An 18,834-nucleotide genomic window follows, 5' to 3' on the forward strand; every position below is an offset into this window, starting at 1 on the left:
CTATGGGGCCCCCAGCTCTGAGCAATGCTCCCACCAACACCAGCCCTTCCGCCCTTCCCTCTGCTCCTTCCCAAAATACCCCGGCACGGCTGCCAGGCCTGGTTCTCCCGTCTCACTTTTCACAGCCACCGCTGACTCCGTGCCCAGGGGATCCTCAGAGCACGGGGCAGGCACAGGCAGGAGGCTCGCTGCTTCCCAGGGCTGTAAGACCCCCCCCCAGTCCTATGGGAATGGGTCTCTCACACTGTTGGTGACACCCAATAGCAAAGCCTGGGGGGGTGGGATAGACCAGCCCCTCAGGCTTGGGAGGGCTGGAATGTACAGGGAACCCAAGCCCTGGAATCAGCCCAGTCCCTGGTACACTCACCAGCTGGAGGATGTCCTCATCCTTGGGCATGATGGAGAGCTCCAGCACATCATCACTGCAGGGAGAGGGGATGGAATCATGGAACCATATCATAGAACCACAGACTGGTTTGGGTTGAAGGGACCCTAAAGCTCACCCAGCTCCAACCCCCTGCCCCGGGCAGGGACACCTTCCACTAGAGCAGGTTGCTCCAAGCCCCTGTGTCCAACCTGGCCTTGAACACTGCCAGGGATGGGGCAGCCACCCCTGGAATGATGGGCACGGCACATTGCTGCCTGTCCCTCATCCCCTGCGGTGTCCCTGCCCACAGGCACCCAAGTGACACGGCTCCTGACACCTAAGGGGACAGTGTCTGCTGCAACGTGTCCCCTTCCTGTCACCTCCCAGCCCCGGGAAGGGGACTCACCTGTTCTGGATCAGCGCGATGACCTGTGAGTAGGTTTTCCCGATGATGCTCTCCCCATTCACCTTGACCAGCCGGTCCCCTGGGGAGGACACAGTGTCACCACAGGCACACAGGGAGCTGGTGGCACTGGGCTGTCCCCACGGTCACTCACAGCAATGTTTGAACATGCCCAGGGCTTTTGCCAGAGGCAGAGTCAGGTCCCATGTGGCAAGAGGAGCCACGGGAACCCCAAAGCCAGCCTAACCCATGGGGACCCCAATGCTGCTCAGAGCATCCCAGGCCAGCAACAAGAGAGCAGAGCTTGAGCAGAGCCAGGGAGTGAAGGGGGAGAAAAAGGAAGGAAAGCAAGAAAGCAAGCGAAATAAGCAATGAAGTCCTCGTTGGAGGAGGCAGAGCATCATGTGCATCACAAGCACCGGGAGCCAGCTCCAGCTCCAAGACCCCTCCAGCCTGGCCCCGTGCCCCCCCTCACCGGTGCGCAGCCCAGCCTGGTGCGCTGGCCCGTCCTCCCGCACGCTCTTCACAAAGATGGTGTCCATGGGCTCCAGGCGGCTCCGGGGGGGACCTGCTCCCGGGGGACAGAGCATCAGGGAGTCACCAACCCATCCCATGGCAAGGAGCATCCCTGGGCCCTTGCGGTAACCCCCTCGCCTGCCCCTGGGACCTGTGGGGCACAGTCCTGCCCTGGGCAGAGCTTGGGGGCAACCCCAGCACCCACAGCCACAGTTCAACTCAAAGGTCTTTTCCAACCTAGTTGATTCTGTGATTCTCCCCAGCGTGGCTGCAGCCACGCTCCTCTGCAAGGGCAAAAGCCATCGGGTGCTCCAAGAAATGGATGGATGGCAAAGGGACGGTGTCAACAAGGGATGCTGAACCCCCTGGAGACCATCCGGAGCGAGGCCAGTGCCCCCCCAGCCCTGATGGGTGCTGGATCTGGTCCCTGCTGCCTGCTCTGGCTCCCTGGGCTGTGTCACCCCACCAGCACTGATGTGTTCTGACACCTTCACATTCACTCATGTCACCACCAGCCTCGGGGAGGACAGCAGGGCCGTGTCCCCGTCCCCAAACACCCTGTGCTTGGCCATGCCACAGCCCCTCCGGCTTCGGGACAGACCCCCCCTTTAGGCACAAGGCGCAGCAAACATCCCTTTGGGGACACCGAGCCCATCTGCTGTGCCAAGTGCCACCAAAACACTACGAAGCTTCACCAGCAGCTTGCCCCCAGACCCCCGCGCCCCTCTGTGCAGGGTCCCTCCGGTGCTCACCTGCTCGGTTCCCGTTCTCCTCCTCCTGCCAAAACAAGAGAAACACATTTATTTGGTGGCCAGGCCACAGCGAGGGGGACCAGGAGGGGACCCAAGGGGTGCCAGCCCCATGAAGCCCCATCTAGGACCCACTGCAGCCCCCTGATACCCAACTGGTGGGGAAGGGGCTGGTTTTGGGGCAGGAGAGCAGGAAAGGCCCCTGTGGTGGCATCTCACCCTTCTCCTGAGCCACCAAATCTGGCTGGGGAGAGCCCAAATGCCCGCAGTGGGGTCCCAGCGGAGGGATGGAGGTAGCTGGCAGCACCCATACGACCACAGCACCCAGGCAGTGGGTGCCAGTGGCAGGGACCCCGCTGGGAAGGGGATTGGTTTGAACAGGCATCCTCAAGGCTGCAGTAAGCGTTGCAGGAGGGTCCCAGCACCCTATTCCCAGACACGGGCAGGGAAAGCCCTGGGAGCCACATGGATCTGTCCCTTGGAATGGGACATTGTCCCATTGGTGGGCTCCTGCCCCGCATCCTCCCATTGGCATCCCCTTGCAGAGCCAAGCTGGGGCAGGGCACAGGGTGCTGGCACCCACATGGGGCTGCACACACCGTGCTGAGCACCCAGCCCTGCCATGGAGCCAGCGGCATCCTGCCTGTATCCCAGGGAGGAACCCAAGCACTGGGAAGGGGATTTCTCACTCCACAAGTGCTGGATCCTGCTGTCTCTAGGCAGGACACAGGCTCAGCTCCAGCCAAGAGCTCCAGTGTCCCCAGCATGAGCACCCCGGGGTGCTGCGATGGGCCCAGTCTCCATCCCAGTGACAGGGGGACATTCCCAGTGAGGAGGAGGAGGGGCTGGGAGCATCTCTCCGTGGTGGGAAGGAGAAGCCACATCCTGCAGCCTCAGCACACACCACTGCCTGTGCCGCGGTGCCACGGCAGGAGATGGGGACAGCGAGAGGCCCTGGAGGCACAGACTCATCCTCTCCCTGCCCCTCCTCACCCTGCAGCACCCCAGTGCCCTTCCTGGCCCCCGGGGCGGCCCAGCGGCCCCGTTGCCATGGCTGGGGCTGAGGCACGGTGCGGTGAGCACAGCTCTGCCGTCACCCTCCCGGCTGAGTCAACCCCACCGAAACTCAGCCCCCGGACCTGGCTGCCCGCCGGCACCCATGGGTGCTGAGCCAGCCGCACCGCACCCTGCCCTGCCGGCTCTGGCTGCCGGGAGCTATTCCCAGCGTCTTCCCAAGAGCATCTCCACCTCCCGGCGCTGATCTGGCTCTTTCCCACACGGCCCCATGTGCTCCCACCCTGGTGCCCAGGGCTGCGGGTGTAGGACCGAGTCCCTCGCTCCTGGAGGATGCTTTAGGATGTGAGGGGGTCGGTTCAGAGCAGCTTTAGTCCATCCCCATGGGAAAAGCTTTTCTGCTGGGCACTGCCCAGGTCCGTGTTGCTGGTGTGAGCAGGAAAGCACAGGCAGGATTTAGGGAAGCAGAATCAGGAGCCTGGGAAAAGCTCCGTGACAGAGGATGCTGAGTGGGGACTCCAGGGAACTGCTTCTCCCCACCCTGTGACTCACTTCCCACCGTGGTTCCCTGCCGGGGAGGAGGCAGCCAATGCCAGCCCATGGGGCAGCCGGAGCCATGGGGCTGTGAAGCTCCAGGGTGAGGGGAGCATCCAGGTCTGCTCATCCCAGAGCAGGGAAAGGGCTGAGATGGATGATGCAGCTCCCAGACCCTTCTCCCTTCATCCGCATTAAGCTGCCACTGGAGAATATGGGGTGAGAGGAGGATTTTAGACCCCAGGAGCTTGGAGCTGGCTTGGCAGGAAAGCTGGATCATTGCCTTCAGGTGCAGAGGGCACCACAGTCCATGCTGGAAGCTGCTGGGTGGTTTGGCATGGTCCCTCTATCCCGGAGTGGAAAGGTGCTGTCTGGATCAGGGTTTCTTGGTGGCTCAGAGGGTGCAGGAGGTGATGGCCAACCCAGGGTTGGTCCCCCAAAAAGGCAGTACCCAGGAAGAGTCCAGGCTGCAGATCCAGCCCAAAGCTTCCAAACAGGAAAATTGGGAGCCAAAAATGGGAATTGCAGAGCACATGTGCAGTTCAGCTCGAGTAACATCCTGCTGTGCCAAGCTTCCCCCTGGCCTTGGGGGCTCCGAAGTGCCCTTTTCCTGCCATTCCCAAAGATGCCAGAGCCATGTCCGGAGCTGAGGGATACTCTGTTCCCACAGACAGCCGTGTCCCTGCCAAAATGCTTTGGGACATCTCCAGAGGCGCTGCCAACTCACTGCTTGCTCAGAGCACATCTCCGAGGGCTCCTTCACCCCAGGGCCACCCCCGGTACCCCAACCAAGCAGGCGATGGACAATGCCATTCCCATCCTTATACAACCATCCTGCACCCCTCCATGACACCAACAGCCCCGTGGGGGGGGTCCCAGCCGTACCTTGGTGCTGCAGTGCACCGCCGACTCCGGGGGGTAGACGATGAAGTGGCGGAGGGTGAAGCCGAACCCCCCCTGCGAGCTCTTCCGCAGCAGCACCGTCTTGGGGCCCACCCAGGGGAAGGACCCCTCGGGGGGTACGTTGGCATTTGGGGATGCCCCATCTCTTCGGCCTGGTGTTGGCTGTTGGGGGGGACAAGGAGGAAGATGTCACTTCTGGAGAGGGGGTACCGGCAGCCACCCCCATGCCTGCCCACCCAAAGCCCCGCGCTTGGAGCTGCGATGTGCCCAGAACTCTTTGGAACCCCCTTTCCTAATCCCAGCCCCACGGCAGCGAATTCCAGCCACCAAAGACCATTCCCAAAAACTCCTCAGATGGGACCTTTTGGGAGAAGATGCATGGAAAGGAAATTAAAAAAGGGGGGGGAAATGACCCATGCCTGGGGGTCTGGATGGGACCCAGAAGGCAGCGCAGCAGGAGGAGGGATGGGAGCGGATGGGGGAGTTGGGGACAAAAGGTCCCCTTCCGATGACGCCGCGGTAATAACCTCGGGCAAGCCGGAAAGAGCCGTTGGATGAGTGATGCTTCCCGAGACAGGGCAGGGACCTGGCACCGCGACGGGCGCTGGCAAAGGAGCCTGCCTGGAGCAGCAGATGGGGTCAGGAGGGACACGGCTCCATCCCAGTGCTGGGATGGGGAACATGGGCACTGCGGAGCCATGGGCATCTTGCCTGGCACTGGGAACAGAGCTTGGAGACAGCAGCAGTCCGGACACCTTGGCTGAGTCCGAGAGGGTTTATAGCACAGCCCTGGTGAGGGATTTGGCTGCACATCTGGCTGCACATCTGGCTGCACATCATCCAGCCCTCCTGCGGCAGGGAGCAGAGGGCCTTGCCCACTGCCCCGGCAGCACTGATTCCTGCTAAAACTGGAGAAACCAGCAACCTGGGAGCTGCAGGGACAGGCAGGGCAGTGACAGCCAGGCAGGACAGGTCCTGCCTGAGCGGAATCTCTTTCCCTGCTGCAGCAGCCGGGAGTCAGCCCATCCTGGGATGAGGGTGTTAAAATTCAGGCGCTGTCTGGGTTGAAGCGATGGATGGGGAGCGGGGAGGGGAAAGGGACACACAAAGGGACAGTGGCACAAAAAAGCCTTTGTCTGTGCTGTGCTGAGTGGGCCTTTTCGCTGCCGGGGGGGAGAAACATGACAGCAGCTCAGCGGGGCCAGGCTGAGCCCCCGGTGCCGGCACGTCCTGCACGGGCCCCGCTGTTGGGGATCCCATCCCCATGGGGATCAAGGTCTCCATGGTGGGGGCACAGCTCCGGCACTGCAGCCCATGAGGTATCACCCTGGCGCAGCACCCACCCCATCACTGCCAGACCAAACTGGGGGCTATGGGGGCTTTGGGTGCTCGTAGACAAGGTTGGACGGGGCTTGGAGCAACTTGGTCTAGTGGAAGGTGTCCCTGCCCGTGGCAGGGGGTTGGAACTGGATGAGCTTTAAGGTCGCTTCAACCCAATACATCCCATGATTCTATGACACCACAGATACCCCAAAACATGAAAAAGAGCAGCAATGCTCCAAACACCAGCACTGCAGAGCCAGAAACCCCCCACACCAGCATCATAGAGGGCGTAAAGCTCTCCATGAGCCCCCAAAGCCTCGACCGGTGACCCAAAACCAGATGGCAACGGGCGCCCCACATTCCCGGGGGACCCCCATCCCTTTGCCCCAGGGCCATCCCGGCGCCTGTCCCCATCTGTGCCCTCCATTGTGTCCGTGGCTGCTGGATTATTTTTAAGCTGACAGCTGAATGTGCCCTGCTGATTTTAACCGGCACAGACAAGCCTCGGGGAGGGCAGGATCAGTGGAGACACCACCACAGCACCGACCCGCAGGGATGGGGATGTGTCCCTGTGCTCACAGTCACACCGGAGCCACGGCCATGGCTCTATCCCGAGGTTCTGGAAGTCACGGTGGAGGAGGAATCACTCGGGAACGCCCCTATCCCATAGGGACCCAGCGCCCTGATCTCACTGCCAAGGATGGGGGTTCGCCTTGCCCTGATTAAGTGTCCTTTGGGATTGTTACAGTCTCAACGTGGTGGCTTTCCTGCTCCAGATCCCTTGTACTCCCCATCTGATGGAGGGAGTCATCCACTGCAGAGACCCATAGACTCTGCAAACCACCCCAGGCTGTTGTGCCTCAGTTTCCCTCTTCATCCACCCCATCTTGGAGCTTTCTGAACTACAAAGCCCCCAATGTGGGCTTGGACGTCCCCCTAACTTGGACATCCCCACTCTGGCAGATGCTCCAGCTCTCCCAGCAGTGGGTTGACACTTGATTTGTCACCTCAGCCATTTGTCCCCATCACCCCGTTCCCTATCCCCGCAGAGGCCAGTTATTTCCTGGCTTTTCGGCTTGATTTTAATTGCAATTATGGCCAGACAGTCCTAACACCTGCGAGGTCGTCCTCCCCCCCAGCACCGGTGTCACCAGGTCCCTGTGCCCCATGTCACCATGCCACCTCGCTGCCCCATGGGATGGGCAGCTCCTGCCAATGCCCCACTGCTGCAGAACAAAGGAGTGTTTTCTCTGCATCCTGGGGGGCAGGATACATCCCCCCTCCCGGACACGGCGAGTGGGAATAAAACACCCAGGCACAACCCTGCCCTTGCCGGCAGCTTCCAGCCCTGCACTGGGGCCACTGCAAGGAACTCGGACCCCCAACCCCAACCTCCAGCACAGGAGGGGACAGAGGGGACACACCACAGCTCTCCCCCCGCCCCGAGCCCACCTCCCAGCACCAGCGGTGCCCCCCCAGCCCCTTCCCTCCCTTCCAAGCGCGGCACGACACGCGGTTCTCACCCGGTGGGGCCGGGGGGCCGGGGGGCCGCGGTGCGGGGGGCCGGCAGCGAGCCGGCGCAGGCTGCTCAGCCACACGCAGCGCGGCTCGGGCGAGCTGCAGTCCACCCCGACCGCCCGCTCCAGGCGCCAGCCCTTGCCCGCTCGCTCCACGCTCCACAGCCTCTTGCTCAGCACCAGCACGGGGCTGGGGGCTGGCGGGGGCCGGGGGGAGCCCCGCAGCACCCGCCGGGACCCCCGCGCCCCGCTGCCCGCGCTCTCCTCCACCATGCGGCCGGAGAGGCGCAGGGCGCCGGGGCTCAGCCGGCAGCCGGCACAGTCACGGGCTCAGCCATCGCCTCCTTCCCCGGCTGCAGCCCCCGAGGTGGGACGGAGGGTGGGATGGATGCGGGGCGGGATGGACGGAGGGTGGGACGGACCGAGGGAGGGAAGGATGGAGGGTGGGATGGGCGCAGGGTGGGATGGACTCGGGGTGGAATGGGTGGATGGAGGGATGGAGGGAGGGAGGGATGACTGGATGGTGGATGGATGGATGGATGGATGGATGGATGGATGGATGGATGGATGGATGGATGGATGGAGGGAGAGATGGATGGATGGATGGATTGATGGAGGGATGGAGGGATGGATGGAGGGATGGATGGAGGAATGAACGGATGAACGGATGGAGGGATGGAGGGATGAATGAATGGAGGGTGGGATGGATGCAGGGTGGAATGGAAGGAGGGAGAGTGAGGGAGAGAGGGAGGACGGGATGAACGGATGGAGGATGGGATGGGCCCAGGGTGGGATGGACTCAGGGTGGGATGGATGGATGGATGGATGGATGGATGATGGACGGATGGATGGATGGATGGATGGATGGATGGATGGATGGACGGACGGATGGATGGATGGATGGAGGGTGGGCAGACAGCCACACGCTCCAGCTGGGGCTCCAGCCCACCATCCCCCCATGCCCACAGTGTCCCTTTGCCAGGACTTTCCCTTTTTTCTTTCTTTCTTTCTTTCTTTCTTTCTTTCTTTCTTCTGGGTTGGTTTTTTTTTGTTGTTTTCCAATCTGCCCCTTCCTCCTCCATCACCCCGGGGCTGCATCCCACCCTCCCCGCTTCCTCCTCGCCCTCCTCCCGGCCCCTTCCTCCCTTCCTTCCTTCCTTCCTTCCTTTGCTCACTCACACAGGGCACTGGGCGATGACGGGGACAGGGAGGGGGACACCCCACGGGTGCAGCAAGTGTCCCCCCTGCTCGGTCAGAGACAAGCCACCAGTGGTCTCTACAAAGGGGGAGCCTCAAGTCACCCCTGGTCCCCTCTGTCCCAGCACCATCCACACAGCAGAGACACATACACAGCCCCAGGCTCTGCTGGTGCAGCACCCCAGGGTGCACCCCCAACACAGAACCTTGGGGACCGACACAGCCCCTTGGGGGCCCACAAAGCCCCTCAACCCTCCTGCTCAGTGCCTGTGGGTGGTGGTTCCAAGGCCACTTCCCACCAGGAGACAAAGCAAGAGTTCCCTCCATCTCCATTTTGGGGGATACCCAGGGCTGCAGGTCCCTGTTGTTGTCCCCCTTGTATGGAGTCACCAGCCCCTATGGTTCAATCCTGGCTGCCCTGAGTTGAGCCACTCTCCACCATGACAGCCAAAACATGGGAGGAATAAGGAAAACGGCAGCACCGTGGTGAGCCCGGACACCGGACCAGGGTGATGCCTCCCCCCGCACTGCCTGTCCCTGTCCCTGCCCCTGTCCCCGCTCGAGGGGGTCCCGCGCCGCATTCCTCCCGTGCTGGAGGCCGAGGAGAGGCACATGCGGCCGCGCCGGGACATGCCGGGCATTGCTGGGATTGCAGCCCGCAGCCCTGGGGCCAGCGTCCCGCTCCCCACAGCCCCGCCGCTCCTCTGCCCCCACCGCTCCACCAGCAGGACCAGTATGGTGCCAGGCACCCAACTGCCACAGCCGCCAGTGAGGGGACAGTCCCTGGGGTGCAATGCCACATGGACCCCCTGAATGCTGGCAGCACTTTGGCATCCACAGGATCACAGAATGGTTTGGGTTGGAAGGGACCTTAAAGCTCCTCCAGTTCAACCCCTGCCACGGGCAGGGACACCTTCCACTAGAGCAGGTTGCTCCAAGCCCCTGTGTCCAACCTGGCCTTGAACACTGCCAGGGATGGGGCATCCTGCATTCTCTGCACTTCCCCACAGCATTCAGCACATCTACCCTGGCCAAAGTGCCAACGTTGTGCTCCCAACAGCCCCAGTGCTTGCCCCAAGCCCCGCTGAGGGCTGGCTTGACTGGCTCAGTGACTCCATGACACCATCCCAGCACCTCCATACTGGCAACCCAGGGAGAAATTAGGATGGGAAAAGGTGGGAGCCAAATCCCTGCCATTGCCTTCCTCCCCTGGTCACCCTGATGCCACCCTGTGTGTATGCTGGGGGTCTCCCATGGGAGCCACCGCAGCATATCCCAGCAGGAAGAGCTGCCTGAGACAAGGATAACAGAGCTGTGGGTGCGAGCAGAGCCCGGGGTGAGGGGGTTGCTTTCAGCTAAAGGGAGCAAAAAAGCAGCTTGCCACAGAGGATGGCTCCATCCGGGAACACCAGTCACCCTGGGAACAGTGGATGCGATCCTCCACCTTCCCTGGCGGCACCGAGCACGGGGGGGTGGCTGAGGGTCCCTGTCCCCCCAAAGTAGGGGGGGGTCTCAGAGAGGATGGGCCCCAGGCTTGTTCCTGCAGCCCAAAGCAGGAAAGGTCAAGCAGCGTTGGCGGGGGCAGATTCCACCCCGCGGAATGCGAGCGCTCCTGGACGCCTTCCAAACCCCTTGTGTTTTGCACAGGAGTGTCCTAAATACGCAGCCAAACAGGAGCAAGGGGGAAAGGCAGCGGCGTTCCCGGCATGCCCCGGCGCCGGCACGCCACGGCAGGCGTGGGGACGCGCACCCATGGGTGCCGGTGCCGGCATCGCCTCCCTGCCTGCACTCCTGGCCAAACCCGCTGGGAAACTGAGGCACGGAGCACCCCAGGCAGCGCTGCCCTCACTTTGCCAGCCTTTCCCGGGGGGGGTTCTCCCTATTCCCCACCTCCCTGCCCCATAACTGCTGCTCCTAGAGCTCTCCCACCCTGCCCAGGCCATGGGGACACCCCCAGGATGGAGCTGGTGGTCCCAGTTGGGAGGTGACACCCCACCACATCCCAGTGCCACCAGCTGCAGCTGTGGGGCCACATCGCAACCCCTGGCACACAGCAAGGATCACATCATGCCTGGGACAGGAACAGAGGACACAGGGACAGGCAGCTGCCGGTCCTGCCGCCACCACAGGGTGCTGGGATCGGCCCCAGCATCCCTCCTCCAGCACCGCTTTCCATGCGGGAAGGAGGTTTCTCCCAGCATGGAGCCGCACAGCACGCAGGGAAGGGAGGGGGCACAAACATTAATCCCTCCCAAACGGTGAGCTGGGATTAGGGTCAGAAAAATGAGGTTTTAATAGGATTTTTAGGGAGGAGAAAGCCACATTGAGACAATAAGTGATTTCCAGCCCTTGCATGGCAAAGCCATTGCCTGCTCCCACCTTTGGTCCAAACAGCACCCCTTGGTCCCAGCCATCATCTGGGGAGGCATCACCCCAAAGGGAGCCAAGAGCAGGGGCTGCCTGCACCCAACTCATGCACCCCAGGGCATACGCCAGCAGCAGGACCATGGGGATGGGGTGGCAGGAGAAGGGGGACAGCACGGAGGTGACAGCGCTGGGAGCAGCCAGCCCCATCCTCCAGGATTACCGCCCCCAGGAGAAAGCGTTTTAATTCTCTTTAACCCAAACCAGGGCTGAGGAGCTTTGCAGCTCAGTGGGGATTTGGGGGGGGGGTGCTTGCCTTCTCGCACACAGCCAGTACATGCTCCCGGCCCCCCAGGATGCCCCGGCATGGCTGCATCCCACTGGGAGATGCTGGGAAGCGGATGCACATCCCATGGGGAGCAGCAGCGCTGGAAATCGGAGGCAGCAACACCTCAGTGATGGAGAGAAACCCCCCGCTATGTGCCTCCCAATGACTGCCAGCAGCCCCCGTGCCACATCCCAGCCTGGGCAGGGGCTCATCAGGATGGATGCAGGGTGGGAATTCTGGGGATGGCTTTTGGCTGTCAGGGCTGGGGATGCCCTGAGCATCCACTAAGATGCTCAACAGATTCCTCCCTTCCCACTCCATTGCTGCACCCGGGCCAGCTCCATGGATGTCACTTTGGAATGGGACATGGCCACCAGGGCCACAGCTTGAGTGCCATCCTCATCCTCACAGCCAGCTCCAGGGATGGCACAGGATGCGGGACATGCTGGGCTTGGGAGCACTGACCCACTGCCAAATCCCACCCCACACTGGAACCATCGGCCCAGCTGGGGAACCGCATCCCCATCATCCAAAGCAGCCAGGACAAGGGTGATGTTTCCTGGGTGACACCAAGCCAAGTGCTGAAGAGGAGGTTGGAGGAGCCCCAAACTGGCTCTCTAACACTCCTCCCGCTCCGCTCTGGGTGTTAACGTGGGGAAGGAAATCGCCTTGTTCCTTCCCAACACAAACTTTATCTTGACAGCGTCTCCTTTGCTGCCCCACACCGGGTCCCCGCTTGGCTCTATCCCCTCCCGGCCACATCGTGACCAAACTGAGCTCCCTTCGGCAGGATGTGGCCACAGCTCGGCCCTCTCGAACACTCTGCCTCCGAGAGCCACCATAGGGCAGCTCTGCCAGCCGGGATGAGGGGACACCACATCCCCTGTTCATGCAGAACCTCTCCATGGTGCCACCATCCTGTGGTCTCTTCCTTTAAGGCATCTCCAAGCCCCTTCCATTCCCCCCATCCAGTGTCCCACATGTCCCCAGCCACGTGGCTCATCCTTAACACACAGCACATGGGGGAATGTGGCTCTGAGGTGGGGACGAGGGCTGGGGACACATATCAAGGCCACACCAGGTCTGAGCTCGGTGGGGACGTGCCCAATGGCCCGAACCCCAGAGGAAAGGCTGGGAAACACGGAGCCAGAGTGACACCGAGGAGGTGACCAAGGATCTGCCTTCACCCCCAGCTCCTCCTCCTCATTCTCTGCCCTGTCCTAAAAACGGCGTTATCGGCACCAAGCCCTAGAAAAGTACCAGGATTCCGTTTCCTGTTTTTCCCATGGAAAACCTCAAATAGAAGCTGGCCTCATTATTGCAGGTTTTCGGGTCTCTATTTTTTTCAGCAGCACTAACAATGAGCCATTTCCTCCGGCGGCTCCGAGAGGCACCTTACGCTCCGCTCCCGCTCCTCCACGGCGGAAAATCCTACCCACGGAGGTCAGGGGAAGGAGATGCCGGCTCCTTCCAGCCTCTGCCCTGCTCAAGGCCGGGGGCCCGGGGTGGGGGCCACAACCGTGCACCCCTCGCATGATGGAGGGACCCCTTGTACCGCCCTGGGGTGCTGCCTGCGGACAAGGGGTGGGATAGAGCACAGCGGTGGGTGATGCTCAGGGAGGGGGATGCGCAGAAGTGACAAATCCTGCATCCCTCGTTGGATGGGGGCAATAAAGAGCCTCCCTCCAGCCACAGGGAGGACAGGAGGCAGCTTTGGGGACATGGTTTTGGGGACCACTATGCTCCCACAGCACCTCCTGCTCTGCTGCAGCCCTAAAACCCAGCGGTGGTTTCCTGACATTAGAAGCAGCCCAACATTTTTCCACAGCCTACGCGCATCCATAAACCGAAGGACCAGCCTGTCCCCCCCCTCCATCACCTCCCCATCGCACCCAGGGACATCAGCATCCTGCCACTGGTGCCACACCAGTCACCACCAGCCCCGGCCCCCCGCCTCGCACGGCACAGAAAGAGCCCACTGTGTGCCACAATAGCACGATTGTCCCCCAGAGCCACCGGGCTCCGTCCCACCCGCCCCGGGGCTGCCCCACGCGCTCGGCCACATCAAGGGGCCCACTGTTGCCATCGGGGTGGCTGGTTGGGGGGAAGGCAACTGTGGGCACCCCCATGCCTGCACCGTGGGGTGACAGGTCTGTGGGTGCTGCCATGGGGGTGCCACTGATGGTGGGTATCTTAAAGCAGAGCCCTGGGACCTGCCTGGCTGCGCATCATGGGGACCCAGCTCCGGATCGGGAATTGTGGCAGGAATCTAGTCCCTATCCCATTCTGGACATGGCTCACCGCAGCCCCAACTCCCTCCTGCTGCAACAGGGTCTTAACCAAGCAAAGCACTTGCAGGCAGAGCCAAGGGGACCCCCCCGCTGGGTCCCATTCTGGGGTGGACATCCCCACAGACAAAGCCATTCCATTATGGCCACTTGATGACTCTCAACCATCCATTTCCTTGGGGAAGGCCCAGCTCCAGCTCCCATTTTCCCAGCAGGAATGAGACCAACCCCCTACCCCAGCATCTTGCCACACCAAGAAATCCACTCGCTCCAGGGGCTGGGGACCACAGGGCTTCACACAGGAGACACCAACCCCACCAGGCATGCGGCTGATCCCCACCGAGGCGGCGGCACCGACGTGCCAGACCATGACGCTGCGGGTCTTGCAACATGTCTCGCTGCGGCAATTAGGGAAGACTTAATGAAATCCTGGGATAAGCAGCCACGGAAAAGGGAGTCAGCCGCTTCGGGTGCTCTGAGCCAGCGCTGGAGACATCTGGTCCATAGCCAGGAGGTTGGCGGCAGGTTTAAAGCAGCCACCCTGCTTTACAACCTGGGGCACCCCAAGCCGGGCCGGCTCCTGGAAAGCCGGACGGGTTTGGGATCAGGAGGCACGGCTCAGCCCGTGCAGCCGGCCCCACCGCTCGCGGCCCAGAGGCGGCCAGGTCGATATTTTCCAACTTGAGAGCTTAAAATAGGTCATCTATCTCCATTCCTTTTTAAATCAGGTCTTGCTGCCTGCTGAAGACAAACTTGGTTTATTAATGGGGTGACACCAACTTGAAACCTAATCTTTTTTTTCCCCCCTTTAATGAGAATAAAAAGTCATTCCCTGGAGCTCAGCAGCTTCCCAGCACAACCCCCTTATCCTTGTGTGTTTTCTCATGGCTCTGCTTAAACTGGGGAAAGGCCCCAGAACACAGCTCGGAGGCTCCTGGGATCTGGTCATCCAGCTCCCACCACACCGCCGGTGCCAGCCCCGATCCCAAGAGCTGTCACCGTGTCCCCCATGCCCAGCTTGCAACATCAACCCCCCAGAGACCACAATCCCCGCTCCCCGCAGTGATTCCTTGGCAGTTCACACTGCAGATGACAGCAGCCGGGCGGCGCTGCCAGCCCCGGGAGGCTTTGGGACACTAAACATCACCCATCAGTCCCCCCGCGGCGCTAGAGACGGGTGCCAGAGGTGCCAGCACATGATACAGGTCAAGGTTAAAACCACAGCAGCGGTGAAGTCAGAACCCTTCACAGGGACCCCACAGCTCCAAAACCCCCCGGTGTGAGCAGCCGGACCCCGGGGTGGCATCACGCCACGTGCCCCAGCGCGGCGCCGGTGCCAGGTTTCGCGCTTGTGAGGCAGGATTGCGGCACCGAGCACAGGCTTTTCCTGTCTTTCAAGTTCAGGGTTCAGAAAGAAAGGGAAGGGGGGAAAAAAAAAGGCGTTAAGAAACTCAATTTGCCGACAGCACCAGTAAATAGGGACATCGGGATGGAGGCAGAGCCACACGGGGATGAGGGCAGCATCCACTGGCCAAAGGCTGGGGGACAGTGGGGTGCAGCCCAGGGGATGGCCGTTGGGCTGGATTTCTGCTTGCTCAGCACAAAGTCCTCACTAGAGGATTGTAAAGCGCCTTCCACCACCATAATAACTTGCCCCCAAGTCACCCAGAGCCCCAAGTCACCCAGGGGGGCAGAGGTGGGCACCAAGCAAAGCCCCTACACTAGGTCCTGCCCCCCAAAAGCATACATTTCACCCCAAAAAGCAGCAGAAGAGCAGAGCATTGAAAATCTGACTGCCAGCACTCAGTGGTACGGAGTAAGCAGGGAGGAATCTGAAGAGAAACCATGATTAATGCTCAGCCGCTGCAATGAGCAGCACTCCCCATATCTGAACCATTTCACACACCCCAATTAATCCTTTGAGGCTGGTTATTAGCCCCATGGCCGGGCCGAGGAAGCCGAGTTCAAATAACCAGGAACTGAGGAACAGAGGCCGAATTCAGCTCTGGGGCGAGGACGTGCAACCTCTGCTCAAATTAGCCGGCGTTGTGCCAGCCCAGCACCGTGGCCGCATCCCCGGCGTGCCCCCCACCACCGGCCCCCCAGCGCCGTCCCCATCCCCACCCCACGCCTTCGCCGGGGTTTGGCATGAAATGGGCAGGAAATGGGGTTTTAGACGACGGCTGGGCTGGGCTTTCTTGGCACCACGCTGCTCCCTGGGGAGACGGGAATGGCCCCAGCGCCTGCCGGGCGATGCCGGTGCCCACGCCACGGGAGGAGCATCCGCAACGTGGGGCAGTGGGGATGCAAACGCCTTCAAGGCTGGGGGCCTGCTTGGAGCTGGGGAAGTGCAATGTAAAGGCAGGACAGGACCGGGAGGGGCTATGGGCACATTGGGGGGGTGTCTCTGCCTGCCCACTGCTAGGACCTGGCAGGGATGGAGCTGGCAGGGATGGAGCAGCAGGACCCAGAAGGAAAGAGCCCAGCCAGGCGTTCTGGAGGAAACACACGTGCGTGTTTGTGAGTCTTGTCCCAGGGAAGGGGAAGCCCAGCCCCAAGGTCTCGCCTTCGGCCCCATGGCCGGATCCAGCCCCACCACCCTGCCACGACACCACCGTGCATGGTCACCAGCGACAAGCCACCGCGGCCACCATCGCCTGTGGCACACAGCCCTGTGAGAGGGGGGCTGGATCCCTCTGGTCCCACTGACCTTGACCCACCGCCCCAGCCCCATGGGCCCCGGGCAGCCCGGGCATCGCCCAGCCCCGCTGCCGGCCGCCGGCGCTATGCCAGCACCCCCAGTACCTCCCAGTTCCCCCCAGCCCACAGCCTCCCCGGTCCACCCGGTATCACCCAGTGCCGCTCACCGCGGGGGAGGGCGGCGGGATCCCGACCAGGCAGAAGGCGATCCCATTCATCGGGGCGCGGCGGCCGGGCTCGGCTCGGCTCGGCCCGGCTTAGCAAGGCTCGGCTCAGCTCGGCTTAGCTCGGCTCAGCTCGGCTCCGCTCGGCTCAGCTCGGAGCAGCCTGGCTCAGCTCGACAAGGCGGGGTGCGGTCCCGCCCGGCCCCGCACGATCCGGTCCGGCTCGGCTCGGCTCGGCTCGGTTCAGGCTGGGCCGGCCCCGGCCCCGGTTGCGGCTCCGCCTCCTCCGGGCGCCCGCGGCGGCGGGCGGGAGCGGGCGGGGCGCGGCTGGGACCGCCCCGACGGGAGGGACCGCGGGCACCGGAGCGGGGCGGGCGCCGGGACAGCGGGATGGGGACAGCCGGGGACCGGGACAGGGATGGGACACCCAGGGACCAGGATCAAGCAAGGGACACCCAGGGACCGGGACAGGAACAGGACATTCAGGGACAGGGAGGGACAGGGAACACCCAGGCACCAGAACAGGGACAGGATATTCAGGGACAGGGATGGACAGGGGACACCCAGGAACAAGCACATGGATGGGGATGGGGCACCAGGGTTGGGTGGCTGACACCCAAGGACCGGGACCAGGCACAGGACATGGATGAGACACCCAGGGACTGGGACAGGGGTGGGCAGGGGACACCCAGGAACAGGATCAGGCAAGGGACATCAAGAAACCAGGATGGGGTTGAACAGGGAACACCCAGGGACCAGGACAGGGATGGGGATGAGACAACCCAGGATGCACAAGGGACACCCAGGACAGGATAAGCCAGGACAGAGGGACAGGAACCAGGAACAGAACCGACCAGGACAGGCACAGAGGGGTCACAGGACAGGGACTGGCAGGACAAGGCCAAGGCCGGGCAGTGCAGGAGGAGGAGCACGAAAGGGCACATGGACAGGAAATGCCAGGACGGGGGGACAGGAGTGACGAGGACTGGCACAGGCAGACACGGGGACGGAAACACCCGGGTTGGGGCTGACAGAGGGACAAAGGCTGACACAGACCCACAGGGAAAGGAAATGGCAAAGACGGGAAACAGCAGGGCAGACGGACGGAGCCGGGCCTGGCAGACAGAGGGACGGGGCAGCCGGACAGGGCCCAGCCCGGCTCAGGCCGCTTGGACTGCAGCAGAGCATCCCAAAGCCGTCATCAAGCAGCCACTGAGCAAATTACCTCCCACACCGGAGTCTCAGGGTGCAAACGGCACCTCAAAGGTGCTTTGGTGGCAGCAGGCGACCACAGTGCTGCAGCACAAGCCCAGTACATGGCATGGAACGGGCATGGCCAGGACCCAGCACCAGCCCTGGGGTGATGGAGGCAACGCCAGAGGGGAAACGGAGCTTCACGTGACGGGAAAGCGGGAGGAGGCGCAGGAAACGAGGGAGGAATGACGGCCACAGCCCGCGGGGACGCATGGACACAGGGTGGGGAGGATGCACGGACACAGGGGCTGGAGCTGGGGTTCGACCAGGCACCAATGGGGCTGAGCCCATGGGGGGCTGAGCCCAAAGGGGGCTGAGCGCAAGGCAGTGCAGGGCACAGCAGGGTGGTCACCCCATCTCCCATCACAGCACCCAGAGGTGGTTCCTCTGCTGCTGGTGAGTGTCACCATCCTCATCCTGGTCCCCAGCAGGGACGGGGCTCCATGCACAGGGCACAGGGAGGACACCCAGGATGCACAAGTACCAGCTCACACCGGACACATGGTGCAGCCCAGGCTTGTGCCAAGGGCTCTGGCACATCCGTGCCATGTGCCAGGGTCAGTGCCAGCACCGAGCAGCCCGGGGCTGCCAGCCCGCACCAGCACAAGGGTTCCATGACACAATTAAACAAGTCTGTGTCAACAACGACTTCCTGGAGAAACCTCAGCACCACCAGAACAAATACAGGACCGAGCTGTCGGCCACGGAAGTGTTGGGAACTGGAAGCTGGAGAGAGGCCACAGGGTCTGATCCTGCTTAGGGGCATGTCCTGCTTGGCTGGTGGCTCCTGCAGTGCTGCTTTCCCTCCACGTGCTTCATGCACAGCCACAGCCACACAAGCATGGGCGGATGGGACAGTACCTCCATCCCAGGATGCTGAAACAGCCGCCCTGGGGCACAGCAACCACAGCAACAGGGAGATGGGATGGGGGGTCCTGCATTCTGCCAGCACCCAAGGGGGACCCACAGCAGCACTGCCACCACGGCTGCCCCCTGCCTTGGAACCATCCCACAACCGGAGGGAACAGTCGGATGTGGGTGATGGGACATTTCCTCCCCTGCAGCGAGACACCTGCAGCCTGTCACTGGCCACCCTCCACCCATGCTCAGCACCCTACAACGGGTCCCTCTGTCCCCAAGGGGCCCTCTGTTCCCCTTCTTGGGCCACCACCTCCCGGGAGCCTGTGGTGCAGCAGAGCAGCTGCGGGTCCCA

General features: G+C 62.4%; 1 protein-coding gene across 3 annotated transcripts in view; it reads right to left on the reverse strand.

Annotated features, from left to right (window-relative positions):
- Positions 1 to 18,834, reverse strand: part of ARHGAP23 (Rho GTPase activating protein 23) — a 33,434-nt gene that overhangs the window by 11,371 nt on the left and 3,229 nt on the right. For 2 of the 3 annotated variants that reach the window (XM_030508938.1, XM_030508936.1), the window contains exons 2-6: positions 4,469 to 4,648; positions 2,039 to 2,063; positions 1,246 to 1,338; positions 774 to 852; positions 368 to 422 (exon numbers count right to left, since the gene is read on the reverse strand). In XM_030508938.1, coding sequence (XP_030364798.1) covers positions 368 to 422; positions 774 to 852; positions 1,246 to 1,338; positions 2,039 to 2,063; positions 4,469 to 4,648 — 432 coding nt within the window. Of the gene's footprint in view, positions 1 to 367; positions 423 to 773; positions 853 to 1,245; positions 1,339 to 2,038; positions 2,064 to 4,468; positions 4,649 to 16,370; positions 16,629 to 18,834 lie in introns of those variants that run through there. The other variant, XM_030508937.1, reaches the window with a different exon arrangement.

Source organism: Strigops habroptila, chromosome 19, assembly GCF_004027225.2.
Source record: "Strigops habroptila isolate Jane chromosome 19, bStrHab1.2.pri, whole genome shotgun sequence".
Taxonomy (NCBI): Eukaryota; Metazoa; Chordata; class Aves; order Psittaciformes; family Psittacidae; genus Strigops; species Strigops habroptila.